Source organism: Xenopus laevis, chromosome 6L (genome assembly GCF_017654675.1).
Source record: "Xenopus laevis strain J_2021 chromosome 6L, Xenopus_laevis_v10.1, whole genome shotgun sequence".
NCBI lineage: Eukaryota > Metazoa > Chordata > Amphibia > Anura > Pipidae > Xenopus > Xenopus laevis.
Genome location: NC_054381.1, coordinates 42,818,753 through 42,836,401, shown reverse-complemented (window position 1 = coordinate 42,836,401; position 17,649 = coordinate 42,818,753). Strand labels below are relative to the sequence as shown.

The 17,649-nt window shown below is 39.5% G+C and overlaps 1 protein-coding gene across 3 annotated transcripts; it reads right to left on the bottom strand.

Moving 5' to 3' along the window:
• Positions 1-7,910: 7,910 nt before the first annotated feature.
• On the bottom strand, positions 7,911-15,392 carry cbx3.L (chromobox 3 L homeolog). Of its 3 annotated transcripts, none has more exons than XM_018266398.2 (5): positions 15,223-15,392; positions 10,646-10,785; positions 9,964-10,129; positions 9,681-9,775; positions 7,911-8,468 (listed from the first exon to the last, which is right to left on the bottom strand). In XM_018266398.2, the coding sequence occupies exons 2-5, from the start codon at positions 10,780-10,782 to the stop codon at positions 8,342-8,344; spliced, it is 525 nt and encodes a 174-aa protein (XP_018121887.1). In that variant the 5' UTR covers positions 10,783-10,785; positions 15,223-15,392; the 3' UTR covers positions 7,911-8,341.
• Positions 15,393-17,649: the final 2,257 nt, after the last annotated feature.

The window sequence follows — 17,649 nt, the reverse complement described above, 5'->3', positions numbered from 1 at the left end:
TGGACATTGTCTGAGAATTCACTTTACAATCCAAAAAACTGCTTTAGAATCAATAATGCACTTCATTGTAACAGGTACTTTTCTATTACAGAAATTCATAACAATGCATTATGGGACATCAACATGGGAAACAATTTTTGGATCCTGACATAGATTAAAAGAAGGAAAAGTAGACTTTGAGAACACCTCTATATACCCTTTACAAGTATCTGCTCTATTGTGGTTAACCACAAATAATGTCCGGAAATACCCTATTACAAACCCTATTGTTAAATTTCATATACGACTTTGGACGTTAATAAAAAATAAGTTAATTCCAAAAGATGTAAACAGCTATATGCAAACACTGGTAGGATATCCAGATTTTCCTCCAGGATTAAATCATAAGGATTTTTAGTGGTGGACTTCTCATAATGTTACTAAATTATATGATTTGTTGTCAATTACGGGTTTCAAATCTTGGATAACCCTGCAAGAAACATTAGCAATCCATCCCAGAGAATTTTTGAGATACTTCCAATTGTCTCATTTCTACCTTTCCCAATTACAATGAAAACCCTCTCTTACAGGCTCACTATTTGAACACCTTTGTAAAAATGCAATAGTCACTAAAGGAAATATTTCTACAATCTATTCGATGTTAATTGAGGTTCCATCACCCTCTTACACTACCTTTATGGAAGCATGGGAAAAAGATTTAGCCTTAACATGGACTGCAGAACACTGGTCTAAAGCATTGCACTCAACACATAAAATATCACCTAATATTGCAATATGTGAAATGGCGTATAAAGTACTTTCACGATGGTATTTTACACCAAAACGTAAACATGCCATTTGTTCTACCTCACCCCCACAATGCATAGGAGGATGTGGAGAGTTCGGCGATTATAAACACTCTTGGTGGACTTGTCCGATTGTAGAAAATTATTGGAATGCCATAGTACAGATAGCGTCAGAGGTATTTAACAACCCAATATTACGAGCCCCAGAGCATAGTTTATTGAACTATCCATTCCCTGGTTTTGACAAATCAGCTAACTATTTATTATTGCAAATATGGTCAGCAGCACGATGGGTTAACAGCGATAATTGAGAACAAAAGAGAAAACCACAACATTTTATGGCAACCTTGGGAAGATTTTAAGAAGTCCCCTTCTTTTCCATTACAACTTAGATAACATCACCTCCTACCCATAAGACAATTTTTGTCAAAGTGACACGGTTAGGAAAACAGATACCTTACTACCAAGATTTAATAGCACGATTACTTGGGATCACGGTTTAACAAAAGTTATGAAGCTTTACTTCTATGATTTTTTTTTTTTTTTTTTTTTTAGGTTAACGGTTGAATACAAAATTCTGTTATCAACATTGTGTCAATTGATCAGATGTGTAAACTGATAAAACGTATTGTTTGTAATACAATAATGGTATTTTGCTTACTTTATTCAATGTTGAAACATGTATAGTTTGAATGAAAACGAATAAACAGAGATATGTTAAAAGAAGGAAAGGGGGCTGGCTGGGTACTCTTATAGTAGCTGACCTCAGAACCTGGGCCAGCCCATGGTACTAATGTAGGGGGGAGCCATGCTGCCATATTGCTTTCAGTCTGTGTGCTTTCCTGATTTTGAGTCCTAATTTTGCTCTGTGTCATTCACAACACCCGGAGCAACAGCACGGATTACAGGATAAGAAGCAAAAAGATGACATGGAGCTCTCAACAATAGGCTGACATTTTCAGCAAAAGAGGAACCCACAGACCACAACCCCCTCCCATGATTGGACCTTTCCATCCCTTGAGGGATATGTAAATCAGATAAACATAGAACCTTACAGCAACCTGGATAACAGATGATTATTCCCTGCATCTGGTAACCCCCTCCATTGTAGCTCTGGCTATGTGTGTAGGATCATTGTCCTGCTGGTAGGTAGGCCTCTGCCCCAGTTGCAGGACTTGTGCAGACTGCATTCTAACAGTTCTAGCATTGTCCTGAATTTGGCTCCATCTATCTTGCCCTCTAGTTGCTGCTGATAAATCACATCCCCACAACATGATGCTACCACCATTCTTCAATGTACTATTGTTGTTCTTCTGGTGATGAGTTCTGTTGGTTATTCTATGCTCAGCTTTGGTCTCATCAGACCAGAAAACTTTTTCCCCATATTTTTGCATTGCTGTGTCCAGGGTCGGACTGGGGGACCCGGGTCCCACTGGGACTTCTGTCCATGGCCCCCTGGCGACCCCCCCCTACAGTGACACACCAAGTGTGCGCCTGCACGAAGGCGCCAAGTGCAGAAGGAGATGCGCAGATGGCACTGCACAGTGATAAAAAACCCTTTTCCGGAGATCTGGAGAGGGGTCTCGCCCGGCACTGGCTGTGTCTCACATGCCCTTGGCAAGCTTCAATCTAAACAGGATTTGATATGGGTTGTTTTCAGCCACTCTCCCATAAAGCCTCCCCTATAATTTGTACCTGTATGTTAGCCACCCACCCACCCACTTTAGACTGTAAGCTCTATGGGACAGGGACCTCCTTCCTGATGTCTCTTACCGCATAAGCTTTGTGTTCTTATATGAGCTGTGTATATTTATTGTCTGGTATTTTTAATTTATATTGTAGTTGTATACATTGTACAGTGCTACAGCTCCTTAAAGCAAAGCTATACCCCCCCCCCCCAAAATTAATACTTTAGCAACAGATAGTGTATATCAAATTAAGTGGCATATTAACAGATCTTACCAAACTGGTATATATATATATTTAAGGAAAACATTGCCCTTTTTTTTTTTACCTCAAATGAACTCGACTGACCTTGAAATTCGAAAAGTATCTTATTTAAGAAAAAACTCTAACGTCTATAACTCAAGTGAATATTACTTACCCAAAAACTCGAATCGAATTCGAAAAAACTCGAATGTCAGGAATGCTATTAACATCTTCAAATGTGTCACCGGACCTCTGCCATTGACTTCTACATGAACTCGGCAGGTTTTAGGTGGCAAATAGTCGAATTTGAGTTGTTCCCTGGTTCAAAGTATAATAAATCTCAAATACGAGTTTGGATTATTCCCAACTTGAATTTGTGAGTTTTAACCAAAACTCCAACTCGAAAATTTTGAATTTACAATTCAAACCTTAATAAATCTGCCCCTATATATTGTAACATTTCTATTCTATGTGTACAGTGTATGCAAATTAGGATTCAGATTCAGTTCGGCCAGGCAGAAGGATTCGGCCAAATCCTTCTGAAAAAAGGCAGAATCCTGGATTTGGTGCATCCCTATTTCAGTGTTTCAGAAAGGGGGGGGGCTTTCATTTCTACTTGTAAATAATTTTGAACACTGCAAATGTTTTTTTAGTGTTATGGAGAGCAGACTAATGAAATACATTTTAATTCAAGATTGTAACATAAATATGGAAAGTCCAAAGGGGTGAATACTGTAAGTTCAAATGTATATAACTATGAGCCATGTTCCTGAGTCCTCCTTGTCTGTCTAATGGTTATTTTTGCATTTTCCATGAAATAGACTTTATCCTCTGATTCCTTCAATGCTATGAACCTTTCCACTACAACTAAGGAAAGGCAGTCTTTCCACAGTACAGCTCAAAGCCACATGCTCACAGAACAGACATAGCTTTCCATCAATTTGCTACAGAAAAATACTTATTTTAAAGGAGAACTAAAGTTTTACTAAAAAAGTAGGCTAGAAATGTTGTACATTATGATTTGAGCTTCTGTTCCAGCCAAAGGCAACCACAGCCCTTTAACAAGGAAGATCTGTCTCCAGAGATGCCCCAGTAGCTCCCCATCTTCTTCTCTGCTGATTCACTGCACATGCTCTGTGCTGCTGTCACTTACTGAGCTTAGGGACCCACTCACAATATACAGTACACATAGAATAGAAAGGTCACAATATAAGGCTGATTAGTAATTAATACAGATAATCACTACATGGCAGCACAGAAACCAGTGTAATTAGCATCAAAATGTATCAGCCCTGTAGCATCAGCTTATATTACAGACGAACCTCTTTTTCTGCTTGATAATATGTGACGACCCCTAAGCTTAGCTTCTCAACAGCTGCTCAGAGCCCACTGAGCATGTGAATGTTACAGACACTTTCCAAAATGGTGACCCCCTGTGACAAGTCCTGAATAATTGCGGCTATTGAGAAGCTGAAACTTTAGGCTGGTGCAATAAGTTCAGTATATAAATCTTTATTTTTAGGGCTAGTTCTCCTTTAAAACTGGTGTACATCAATTTGAGGCCTCACTACAAATACAAAGGTTACTCTTTAGGGCAGACGGGGGGATTTTGTCGCCTGCGATAGACCTACTGTGGGAGACCAATCTCTGAAATGCCTTCCCACCAGCAAGAATGTGAATCACCGGCAGGATGGCATGTGTGTCACTTACATTTTCCAGTCACCCGAAGTTTTCTTGTGAGGCACCTAGTGGTAGCCATGGAAATAGCACCAAAGCAGCACCATTCAGAAATCTCAGAATATTCCTGCTTGGGTGTTATTCTCATGTCTACCACTAGGTGGTGCTAGGAGCATGACCTAGGTTGTGGTATAATGTAATGAGAAGAAACAATAGCTTTCTCAAAGCAGTTCCATCCTGAAGTGCTGACTCCTTCTCAAAGCTCAGGCACAATGAGATGGCTGCCTCCACACCAATATTACTACTAAGAAAAAAATGTTGGTTCAAGAATAGATTTAAAATAGTAGTGAATTACCAGTAATTTAGAAATAAAAAGTAAACCATAAAAATCATTAGAGAATCCCTTCAAGGCACACAGTTCTTACACCCTTCCTTGCCCTGATGTGCATATGTAAATTAGGGTTTGGTTCTCATTCAGTCAAATCTTTCACACAGGATTCAGCTGAAACCCGAAAATAGTGGATTAGGTGCATCCCTCCTTAAACGGGTAGTTCACTTACTTGTGTTATGGAATGGCTAATTCTAAGCAGCTTTTCAATCAGCCTTTATTTTTGTTTTTAAACTATTTGCCTTCTTCTACGGACTCTTTGCAGCTTTCAAATGGGGACCACTAACCCCATCTAAAAACCAATGCTATGTAAGGTAAAAATGTATTATTGCTGCATTTTATTGCTCATGTTTCTAATCAGGCCCTCTCCTATCCATATTTCAGTGTCTTTTTCAAATGAATGCATGGTTGCTAGCAAACTGGAGAGCTGCTGAATAAAAAGATAACAAAAAATCCATGTTTTAGGCAGTGTATATTAATTAGCCCTTTTGTGTGCTTAAAGCTCAAATTAAGAACAATCTTTATGTTTGCAAAGATAACAGGCGCATTATAGTTTTTTGTTCTTTACTAGTATAGCTATGGGATTTCTTATTAAAAAATCTCTGAACAGAAGGCATTCGATAGAATCCATTTCTAATTTTAAACGATTTGCGATTTCACTGTAAAAAAAAAGAAAAAACCACACCTTGCACTAGATCATATCTAAGCTGCGTAAATCCATATTTGTGGCAAACAATGATTTATTTAAATGTTTCAATATTTTATTACAGATTGGATCTAAATTACAGAGAAACCTCTTATCTAGAAAACCCCAGGTCCCAAGAATTTCATTTATACATCCCCTATCTCTAATTGTATAATTAAAGATTATACAAGAGATTGTGTTGAGGTAAAATTTATTTTTCAAAAGCTGGTAAACCAAAAATAAAAAAAAAATTGCAATAAATGAGGGGCGACTCCTGCTTTAATTACAAAACAAAGAAAATGCAGGTAAAACACAGGATTAACTGAACTATATGCATAAAACTTTTAATCGACAGCTTTAAAAGGAACAATAACAGCAAAATATCAAAGTAGTTTATATGCATTTAAACTGGGGTGCACTGAATCCAGAATCATGTGATTCTATCACACAAACCAGGAAGGGGGGGGGAAAAAAAAAAAAAAACACGTGCTGTACATTCTCTTTTGCCCTTCCAGCCTCTCATTTGAATATGCAAATTAGGGTTCGGATTCTGTTCCGTTTTTGGCCGAATCCCAAAATTGTGGATACAGTATATCCCCATTGTAAACAATGTTTTGTTGCCTTGTGCTGGTAAAAAGTTGTATTTGGAAAAAGGTGGTTTATTGCAACAGGTCACAAAACAACATCACCTGATGTTTATTTGGTGATGTTGGTTTGTGATCTGTTGCAATAAACCACCTTCTTTTTAACCTGGAGTGCCGCCTTTCCATCCTTTTGCAAATCTGACTACAGTGGGAACGATGGTGGCTGAGCACCAGGTACATCAAAATGAAGCTGCATTAAATTGAACATACAGGGGGTGAGCAGAGCAGCCAATACCTTTTTTCCCCACTTTTGTGTTTGTAGATTACAAAGTGTTCTATACATGGCTTTCAACAGAACTGCAGAATGAAACCGCGCTCATAAATTAACATTTGTTGCCAAGAAATAATTTTATTTGTAGGTGCTCGATTAACACTTTAAAAACATTTAAAATATTTTCACTTTGACATTACTGGTCCTTTAAGTAACTGTCTCAGACAAGAAGGACAATGTCACCTGTGGGAAATTTCCTCTCCCATATTCCACATAGCACGCCACGACAAATACATATGTGGCGCTCATGTAAGGTCTCGAAAACAGCAGAAAGTCCCTCAAAAGGAATTTTAACACCTCAAATGACAAACTCAGTCAAGGGGGTTGGGGGGGGGGGGGAGTTTCTTCATTTTTCCAGGGTTCCCTTGCACTGATAAATCAACATCCCCACACTGAATTGGACTCAAGCATAGTCTGGCACATTAAAAAAAAAAACTGCCATAAAAGTGGTCCCACTGTTCCTCTCTACAGAAGTTACCAAAATATACGTTACACATGCAAGACAATTCTTTATGAATTCGCCAATGAGAATGTGGATTACCTGCTAGGTCAGTCATCTTGCTATACTAACTAGATTTTGAAGTCATCTACATATAAAGGCACAATCTATGCTGAGCCTATTAAAATGAGATTCGAGGATCCAGAGTATAAAGTTTGTTTCCGACATTAAACTTCTACTACCAATACGTCTTGTGACACAGCCTTGCTTCTGTCGTGGAGACTCGTTTCTCCCATATGCAGCTGCTAAGCCAACATTAACCGTAATGCTTGGGCATGTATGCCACCTCACCTTAAAGGAAAACTATACCCCCCAAACAATGTAGGTCTCTATTAAAAGATACTGAGTAAAACAGCTCATGTGTAAAACCCTGCTTCATGTAAATGAACCATTTTCCTAATAATATACTTTTTTAGTAGTATGTGCCACTGGGTAATCATAAATAGAAAATTGCCATTTTAAAAAATAAAGGCCGCCCCCTGAGATCGTAAGATTCACTGTGCACACATACAAACCACATGTTAGGTCACATGAGCCAATTAACAGAACGAGTTCTGCCTTTTGCTTCCTCACTTCTTCCTGTTACAGTTAGTGTTGTAGTATTTCTGGTCAGGTGATCTCTGAGGCAGCACAGATAGAGTCACGAAATGGTGGATCAAGGCAAGAGATGTAAAAGGGCAATATTTATGTAAATATATATTCCAGTTTGGTAAGATTCTTTAATATGTCATTCAATTTGATATAAACTGTTGCTTAAGTATTCATTTTGGGGGTATAGTTTTCCTTTAATTGATCTTTTTCTTTCACTGCTGTCAATTAGTTTGTTCATGGGGGTATGAACAATAAATAGTATATAACACTCATAGTGCATGGTCAGTTGAGTTTCCACTCCCATCTCCAAATATCCCATATTTTCATACAGAGGTTAAAGAAATTGGTTTTGTTTTAAAAATCCAGGCCTCTGAAGCTCTATTGTGACAGTATTTACACAATTATTGTAACGTTTACAAACTCGAGACTGCCTTTTGCAACTTATGGAGAATATAAAAACTATTTATTGAACACTGCTCACCAGTATTTACATTGAAGTAAACAATATACAGTAAGGTAACATTCCATTTACTACAAAGTTTTTCCCAGGCCTCTTCAACGGAAGGACTGGCGCTAATGAAACTAGCATACGGACAGGTTAGAAGTAAAGCATTAACATGCACAATGACAGAAGACTACAAAACACTTGCAAAATTTGCATAATACAGAAACTTTCAATAATTTGAAATGTATAAAAAGCCCAGAGAGAAAGTAATTTTACATATCAAAGGCTCCTTACGCCATGCCAATGTCACGGGGCCATAACCAAAAATTTGGCTTATTCTGGAAATACTAAAACAAAAATCTTGAAGGTTCCTGAAGTGGTGGATCAAAAAAAAAAAACAAAAAAAAACTCTACATGAAAAATAAGTTTATTGTGCTTCATCCTCTGGACAAGAGTGCCAAGTTAATCTTTCTTCATAAAATGCAATAACAACCTGAGGACACTTTACATTTGCTTCTTTAGCAGGTACCAAATCTGCTTCATCTGAATCTTTCCTATAAATAGAAAAATAATGAAATCAGTCGTTACCTGCAACAGACAGTAGATTATTTTAATTTTTCACCATTTATTTTCTCCTACAACCTTCCTGAATTGAGATAACCTTTAGGGCAAGGGTACATGTGTTCTGTTTAAGTCTTAAATCTTTAATTTCTGATCGTGGGTAGTCATAATGACAGAAGGGCAACAATTGCCAGCAAACGAGGATTCAGACCAAATATACTTGGGCTTGAATTTTTACAGAAATCTTATGGCCATGCATTTCACCACAATCTTGCGTGACTTGCTCTGGCCAAACTCATGCATACAAATAAAACCTATAATGAGGATAAGCCTGCAGAACTGCCTTCTGGACAAAAGCCTCGTTTTCCACTATGTCCAGACACAGTTACTGATTACTGTCCCTCCTACGCAGAAGATCCAGCAAATACAAGTCGGACTACCTTGGACATTTAAAACTAGGAATACACAAACTAGGATTCACTCATATTCTAAGTGTTCACACTTAAAAACATTCCATGACTTTAAACAGATTTACTGTTTCGTCGAGGTAAACACCAATAAAAGTTTCCTATTATAGGTAGTAACAATTGCTGATTAAGATTAAAAGGATACTGTCCTGGGTTTTTTTTCAAAATGCATCAGTTTATAGTGCTGCTCCAGCAGACTTCTGCACTGAAATCCATTCAAACAAATTTTTTTATGTTTAATTTTGAAATCTGACATGGGGCTAGACATAGCCAGTTTCCCAGGTGTCCCCAGTCAAGTGACTTGTGCTTAAATAAACTTCAGTCACTCTTCAGTCACAATTTTGACAGATATCACCTCATCCCAGCAGGCTAAAAAAACACAATGGAAAGGTAACCAGACAGCAGCTGCCTAACACAAGATAAAAGCTCCCTGGTAGATATAAGAACAGCACTCAATAGTAAAAATCCAGGTCCCACTGCGACACCTTCAGTTACATTGAGTAGGAGAAACAATAGCCTGTCAAATGGTCGTAATGTTAAATGGTAGAGTGAATTATTTGCAGTGTAAACAGTGTAATTTAGAAATAAAGCTACACCATCAAAATCAGGTTCCCCCCCCCAACTCTTTTCTAAATGTAACTTTTAGCCACTACATGCTGATATATAGTTTCCATGTGAACATAATACCACAAGGCTCACTTTAACTCTTGAAAGTGTTAGTACACCACTATTACTTACCATTTCATAAGGAACATTAATTCACCACTGCTGTCTGTAGCTCCAATTATCCTTTCTGGATCCAGAGCTCTTGCAAATCCCCGTGGTTTATCAACCTAGAAAAACAAGCAAGAAAAACAGTTCAAAGAAGAAAAAAAAAAAAAAAACACAAATCAATTTATTAACTGCCCATTTCAAATCATATCAGTGACTAACGCAATAAAATCAGGCCTGCGGCGGCCAATCAGACCAGTGATCTACATAACTATAGTCTTAATGGTTTTTTTGGAAACAATTAACTTACAGATTCCCGTTTTTTCTTTGATTTGCTGTCTTCAGATTCACTGTCTGACACAGATTTCCTTTTGTTGCTGTCTGGTTTTTCTTTCCCTGCCTTCTGAGAATTAAGGAATGCTTCAATCAACTCTGGACAGTCTAAGTTTTCCTCAGGCTCCCAGGTGTTGTCTGAACTGGAAAGAAAACATATTGATAAGTTCCAAAAAAATCCTTGTGCATGTTTAACACCTACACCTCTATAAAAATGTAAACTTTAGGAGCGTGTAGTCCCCAAGTGTGAATTAGAAGTTTGTAAGAATCAAAATCCTGCAGTGATGTAAATACGCTTATGATAGGACCTTATCCTTGCCTCAACGTTGATATAAAAATAACTAACCAGCCATAAAGTGCAGCAGAAATGCCGTTGGTAGGGTGCTATTGGCACCATCATTTTGCCACATTACAGTTCCATTACAAGTTTAATCTGCAGGTAGAGAAGGGTGGCACTAACAGTCCTACAGCTGGTAAGTTTCAGTCCTTATTTAACAGGGAATGTAGTTACTGATCCTTGCTTATAGCAGCAGCTGAATTCTAACATGCAAAGAATATCTCTCCATAATGATGAAACAGGTTTTACGCCACATTTTAAAAAAGTTGTGCAAAGTCTATATGATTCACTATTGTAGACCGTAAATGAAAACATTACGTACTCTGTAAAACCTTTCCATTTGAGGTAATATTCAACCTTTCCATTTACTACACGCCTGTCCATAACTTTTTCTACAACAAATTCTTCAGGCTCGGCTTCCTCCACCTTCTTGCTCTTGCCATTCTGTTTCTTCCCCATGGTCTGTGTGGGGAAAAAAATATACATTGGTTAAGTATACATCTGTTCTGTATGACAGGAACACATGCACAGCACACCTCAATGGTTCAACCAATGGCTAGAAGTGAAAAAAGACCAACCGTTCTCCACTAGTGAGACTCTGAGACTTGAAGATCCTCAGCTTTCATAGATCTCAGAATTATTGCCACTCACTATGAAAGTCGGAGGATCTTCAATTCCCAGAATCGTTCACTTATCGGACTTAAGACGATTCAGAGCTAACTCTTTTGGCCAAGAATCTGGAGGGAGCTTGATAAACAGTTCAAATGAACAAAGAGAACTGAGGAACAAAGAGGCAGGAGATCAGTTTGAGGAAAAAAATGGATCCATATAGCCTGACTCAAAATACAGTATGAAGAGATCACATGCTTCCCAACGATACCAAACAGGGCCACCCTATACCAGGGTGTTGGGATTGTTTATGAGGGACTGGAGCATCAAACACTCCTCATGTCTATCATTCTGATAACCTTCCTATGAAACACAGAATGCCCATAGGTTTATGAAAATATTTTTGATATGGGCAAATACATACATCACATTGGAGAAACTGGCCTGAAACCAACACTCATTTATAGGTGGTCTTAATGGCAATTTCATGGGCACTGTTACTTCATGCATAAGGCAATGAGGAGGCATGTCCCCACAAAGAATACAGTGTAAATGGTTACAGCATTTACATTTACAATATGGCCTTCCTAAAAAGGCACGAACAGAACTGTATAGATGTCTTGTGCGAAAGCCAGGTAGGCTATACAAGTCCGGTCTAACTCACTGTAGCTAGCCTGTGGCAGAACTACTTAACTAAAATAATCCTTTAGGGTAGGGGTAGACAAGCAGATTCGGTGAGATAAAGTCGCCTGGCGCTTTGATTTCCAAAATCGCCTGAAGTTTCCTCGTGAGGTAATTTCGGAAATCGAAGTCGCGCGAGTGCGTGGCGCTCATTTTCGCATTCAAGCAGGAAGAAGGCAGTTCAGGCATTGTCGCCCCACAGAAGAGGCGATTAATCACCAGGCGACTAACTCTCCCCGAATCTGCCCTTACCGTTAGGTGCTGATTGACAGCAGTAAAAATGTAAGTCAGTTTTACTAAAGGTAGACTGCTACTGGTAAAAGTGCACACACATTTTGCCCATTGTTTTGATTCAGAAAAAACAAGGCAGTTCCTGGAGATTCCCTCTTTATACACCTCCCTTCCCCCAACTGCAGCCTGAGAGATAAAGCAGCTCATTATAGAGAGGGTTTGTCAATGGAATGCTGATCTGTTTTGATCTTGCTCATAGGGTCTGAAAGTAGAATGCAATGTTCGGATTTAGCACTATTACATTAGTACATTGGAAAAAGCGCTATTTATTTAAATACTGAAAAATAAGGAATAATGCCTCTTTAAGGGACCTCCAGGTATCAGAGACAAACTTATGTGAGACATGTATAATTCAACATCTAAGCAATGACTTCATATACATTTAATACTCTACATATTAAATTTTGCAGCACTATCCTTGACTGCTTTTCTCAGGGATCCCTTGTGCCACACTATAGTTGGTTTCCATGTATGTATTTTTTTTTTTGAACAATTTCCTTTTTTCTCTGTAATAAAAAAAAAACCAGTACCTTGTACATGAGCCAATCTTAGATATAATTAATCCTTATTGGAAGCAAACTAAGCCTATTGGGTCTCTTTCATATTTGCATGATTTTATAGTAGACTTAAGGTATGAAGATCCAAATTACAGAAAGATCCATTATCCGGAAAGCCCCAGGTCCCGAGGCCTCTGGATAACAGGTCGCATACCTGTACTGTGTTCTTACGTTTTAGTGTAATGGGACAAGCAGATTTGTCACCTGAAATCTGAGCTACCTGCAGACATTTGAAGATGCATCCCCCTTCACTGAGTGTCCTATTCCTAGCAACTGCACAGCTGGTCTTCATTATTTATTCTGTATGGTTACTTGCTTTCCCTTCTCTCTTTCCAGCTTTCAAATGGTGGAGGGTTGAACCATGGCAGCCAAAAGACTATTGCTCTTTGAGGCTACAATTGTATTGCTATTTCTTACTATTCAATCCCCACCCTATACTTATTCCACTGCCTGGATACTAGGAAAGATAACATCCTAACAAACAAGATAGCTGCTGAAATAGCAAACCGGAGAACTGTGGAGCAAAGAACTAAACAATGAAAAGATTAAATAAAAAAAAAAAAAAAAACGAAGACCAGCTGCAAAATGTCTCAGAATATCTCTCAAGAAAAAATATAATGTAGCAGCCGATGAGGTCCACATTCTTGTTTATTGGTTCTGTCTACTACAGTGCTTAAATTGCAACAGCTGCCAACTGCCCTTGATACTGACAATTTTCTTCTCAAAATATGAATCTACATTAAAAGTCAGCTATAGATCACGTTGATTGTTTTTTGCTGATAGTTCTGCTTTTGTAAGTAATTATTACTTAAAGTTTTAAACCTGACTGTTTTGCCAACCTGACTGTCCCATCTTAGTCTGTCAGTTAAAAGTTTCTAATGCTAATCGATGCTAAGAATGGTAAAGTAATGTAAAAGCATCAGGAAAATACTTATGGCGAAATTATAAATAGCATTCAAAGATAAGGTTATGATGGATATAAAAAAGGTTATTTTCTGGTGTCAGCATCTCTAATATCCTGAGAAAACAACAATCTGTAAGAAGATGGGTTGGATTAGTAGGATTTTTTTGTGGAAATTCTGTTTTAAACCGTACAAAACAAACATTTTATATCAAATGCCTTTTATATTTAGGAGTATAGTACACTGGCACTAGTATACATTTTTTGTGTTTCATAAATACAATATGCCTCAACACAGTTGGCAAAAAGAAAATGGGAGTGTTCTTTCTCATCCTAAACGGCACAAACTGTGCAAATGAAAGAAAAATTGCAGTCTGCATTAGCAGAAAATGAATAGCTGCTTCTTATCTGAGAGCCCAAAAGAAGCCTCCAGCTGAATAAGGTAGATAATTATCCATACACAGCTTCTCAGGGATTTGAAGATTTGTATTGTGTTCCTCAGAACCAACAGTAGAATGTGCCCTTTTTAGTGTGGCTCAGTGGCGTATTTACGCCCGGCGTTTTATTTTTTAAAAACGCAACTTAAAAATGCCACGTCTGGCCTTGCCCTAAAGATCTGTGTCTCCAAAGATGCCCCAGTAGCTCCCCATCTTCTTCACTGCACATGCTCTTTGCTGCTGTCACTTACTGAGCTTAGGGACCCACTCAATATACAGTACACATAGAATAGAAATGTCACAATATAAGGCTGATTAGTAATTAATACATGGCAGCACAGAAACCAATGCAATTAGCATCAGAATTTAATAATCAGCCTTGTAGCATCAACTTATATTACAGGCCAACCTCATTTTCTGCTTGAAAATTTGTGACGACCCCTAAGCTTAGCTTCTCAACAGCTGCTCAGAGCCCACTGAGCATGTGAGTGTCACAGACACTTTCCAAGATGGTGACCTCCTGTGACAAGTTTGAAGTCCTGGATCATTGCTTCTATTGGGAAGCTGAAGTTTTAGGCTGGTACAATAAGTTCACAATATAAAATATAGTATTCTTAGCCACAATCATTTTCAGGCATTAGTTCTCCTTTAAAAGTCTATTCACGGTCACCGAACTAATGAATATATGGTATACACTGCCTCTAAGTCACTATATGCAACTGGATTTTGACGTGCGAGACTCGGCGTGGCAGCAATACAATCTGCGCGTGAATGAACTGTGCGTACAGATAAAGTTTCAAGCCGCTTTGCCTCATGCCGGAAAGCAAAAATCCCCCGCCCCTCTACCGCGCCTGCGTACATCTGTCTGAACCGCAACATGATTGATTAAGTGATTTCCGGAGGGAGATGTGAATAAAATTTGCGGAAACTAGAAGTTAGCGTAGCATAGGCAGCGCGGGCCTTCCCCATCGTTACAAAGCCTGCTTAGCAGTTGCCCTGTATAGTGTAACAGTATAGCCTTTATTCACCCTGCTCAGCAGCTATAGGCCACGCGCGCCTGTCCCTTCCAGCACGATCTGAGGGATATACTGTGCCCTCAGCATTGCCGGGGCTCCCCCGACCCTAACTCTTCATTCAGCTCCCACTGCCATTTCAAGCGATCGATAAAGGCTTGGTATAGTCGCTTTCACACACGTGACTTCTGCTCCCTGCAAGTCACACTAGCGCTAAGCAGCAATTGGGGAGACAGTGTAGGTTTGCAGTTCGGCCTCCCGCCCTTACACTATGCCTTCTATCCATTGGTCTGTGTTGCCGCTCTGCAGCAGGCCTCTACTAACAGCTATATCCCGCCGGCACGCCGTGCTCTTCCCACTCCCCTCCCTCATACTCACGGGCATGACCTTCCTCTCTCTTATTCCCGTACCTCACACTCTCAGGATAACCAACACCCGGTGAGTGACTCGTCCCCAATTCACCGAGCAACGCTCTCCAGCCCGAGACTCCCTGCAGCTGCAATGTGCGCAGGAGTGGGAGGGCCACAGTGACGCGCAGAACAATGGGCCCTACCAACACTCTGGCGGGGAATTTACTGGCGCGAACACTAACTCTTTCACTGCCACGGGGGGGTGGTACCTTGACAAAACAAGACACAGGCTGAACTACGGGATTAATAGAGTACAGGAAATTATTTACTGATGAGGAAAATAAATACGAAATCTAATTTAAATTTACAGACGCAAGTCACATGCGCAAAGGTTGGTCCCAGACTCCTCCCACCTCGCTTCCTCGTGTGGGAAGCTGACTGGAGTCTTTTTGTTTGCAAATAAAAAAATATGATTGTCATACAGGCGTGAGTGGGGTTGCCACCTTTTCCGAAAAAAAATACCGGCCTTCCTATATATTTATCTTTTTTTTCATCTATTAATAACATTGTGATCAACCATCATTTTTACCGGCCAAGTGGCAACCCAAGCGCTGTGAGTGGGGTTGCCACCTTTTCTGGAAAAAAAATACCGGCCTTCCTATTAGGGATGCACCGAATCCAGGATTCCAGATTATTCATTGTGACCACTGGACACCCGGGAGAGCTGGCATCACGATGCCCCCCGATATAAACATTTCATTGTAGAAATTGTCATACGACTGCATCAAATATTGCATTTCTCAATAATTTGTCATATCAGGGTTACCAGCCAAAGTCAGCTACAAAACTAGCCAAGAGGCACTTCAAACGTAGCCCAAAAATAGCACAATATGTGCAGTGAAAAAAAAGTGTAAAAAAATAAACAAATATATGTGAAAATACGCCTTTTTACATTTTTCACTGTTTTACAAATTTTTCCATGAAGGAAAATGGGACTCCCGTCACCAGGGGTGTAACTACAGAGGGGGGCCCAGGAGGTATAGGGGTCCCATGAGGCCCTAATACACATACAATTTCAATAAATATTTGTAAACAAGGTCAAACTAGACATTTTGCTGGCCAGCAGATTTTTGCCCCAAAATTGTCTGAAATTGAGGAAAGTCACCAGAAAATGTGAGAGTGCTTAAATGGAATGGGTGATCGGGGTTTAGAGCACAAAATCTGGTAAATCCCGACTTCTACACAAATCAGTCCCATTGCATGCTGGGTATTGTAGTCTTACATTAAACCAATTTGCAGTTGGTAAATTGTTAAAAAAAACAACATTACCCGACATGCATTGGGAGACGCCGGCCTGGCACATTTGGGCAAGAAAAAAACTTTGGCTGGTTTCCAAAGTACAAACTAGTACTTTGGCCCAAAAAGTAGCCCAAATCCGTACCTTGGCTAGTTTGTACTATCAAAACCAGCCTGGGCTTTAAATTAGTAGCCCAATTTGGCTGGAAAACCGACAACCTGGCAACCCTGTGTCATGTGCTTATAACAACTAATATTCACATTCTCCCTGAACTCCTCAATTTTCTTGCAATTTCACTGTATAGAGGATGGGGATAAAACAATACTGGCAATTTAAAAGTGCAATCCTGATCCTGCGTTCTGGGATTTCTGGCCCCCAATTCATAAAACCATCACACCACATATGTAAATCCCTACATTAGACAGTCTGGGCAAGATATTTGGTGCTGTGTTAGTTTTTACCATGGATGGTGCTTTTTTGTCCTAAATGGAGCACCAGCGCAAGTGAAAATACTTAGTGATTTTGATTTTGTGTGTCATTTAGGGCAGAGACACACACTGCGATTTGGGGAGATTAGTCCCCCGGCGACAAATTTCCTTTTCTTCGGGCCCGCTAATCTCCCAAACTGCCTTCCCGCCGGCTAGAGTGAAAATCGCCAACGGGATGACACTCGGAGTGCTTCATTTTCCGAAATCACCCAAAGCTTCCTCGTGAGGCAACTTTGGGCGACATCGGAAAACGAAGAGCTCCGAGTGCCATCCCGCTGGCGATTTACATTCCGACGGGAAGGCAGGGGAGGCAGTTCGGGGGGATTAGTCGCCCCTTAGAAGAGGAGATTTGTCGCCAGGCTACTAATCTCCCTGAATTGCAGTGTGTGTCTCTGCCCAAAGGGATGGTTCACGTTTAAGTTAACTTTTAGTATTTTATAAAATGACCAATTCTAAGCAACTTTTCAATTGGTCTTCATTATTTCTTTTATATAGTTAGCTATGTATTTGCCTTCTTCTGGCTCTTTCTAGCTTTCGAATGACCCCATAAGCGAAATGCTCTGTAAGACTACAACTATATTGCTATTGCTACATTTTATTACTCATCATTCTATTCAGGTCCTTACCTATTTATATTCCAGTCTCTTATTCAATTTAACGCATGGTTACTAGGGTAATTTGGACCCCAGCAACCAAATTACT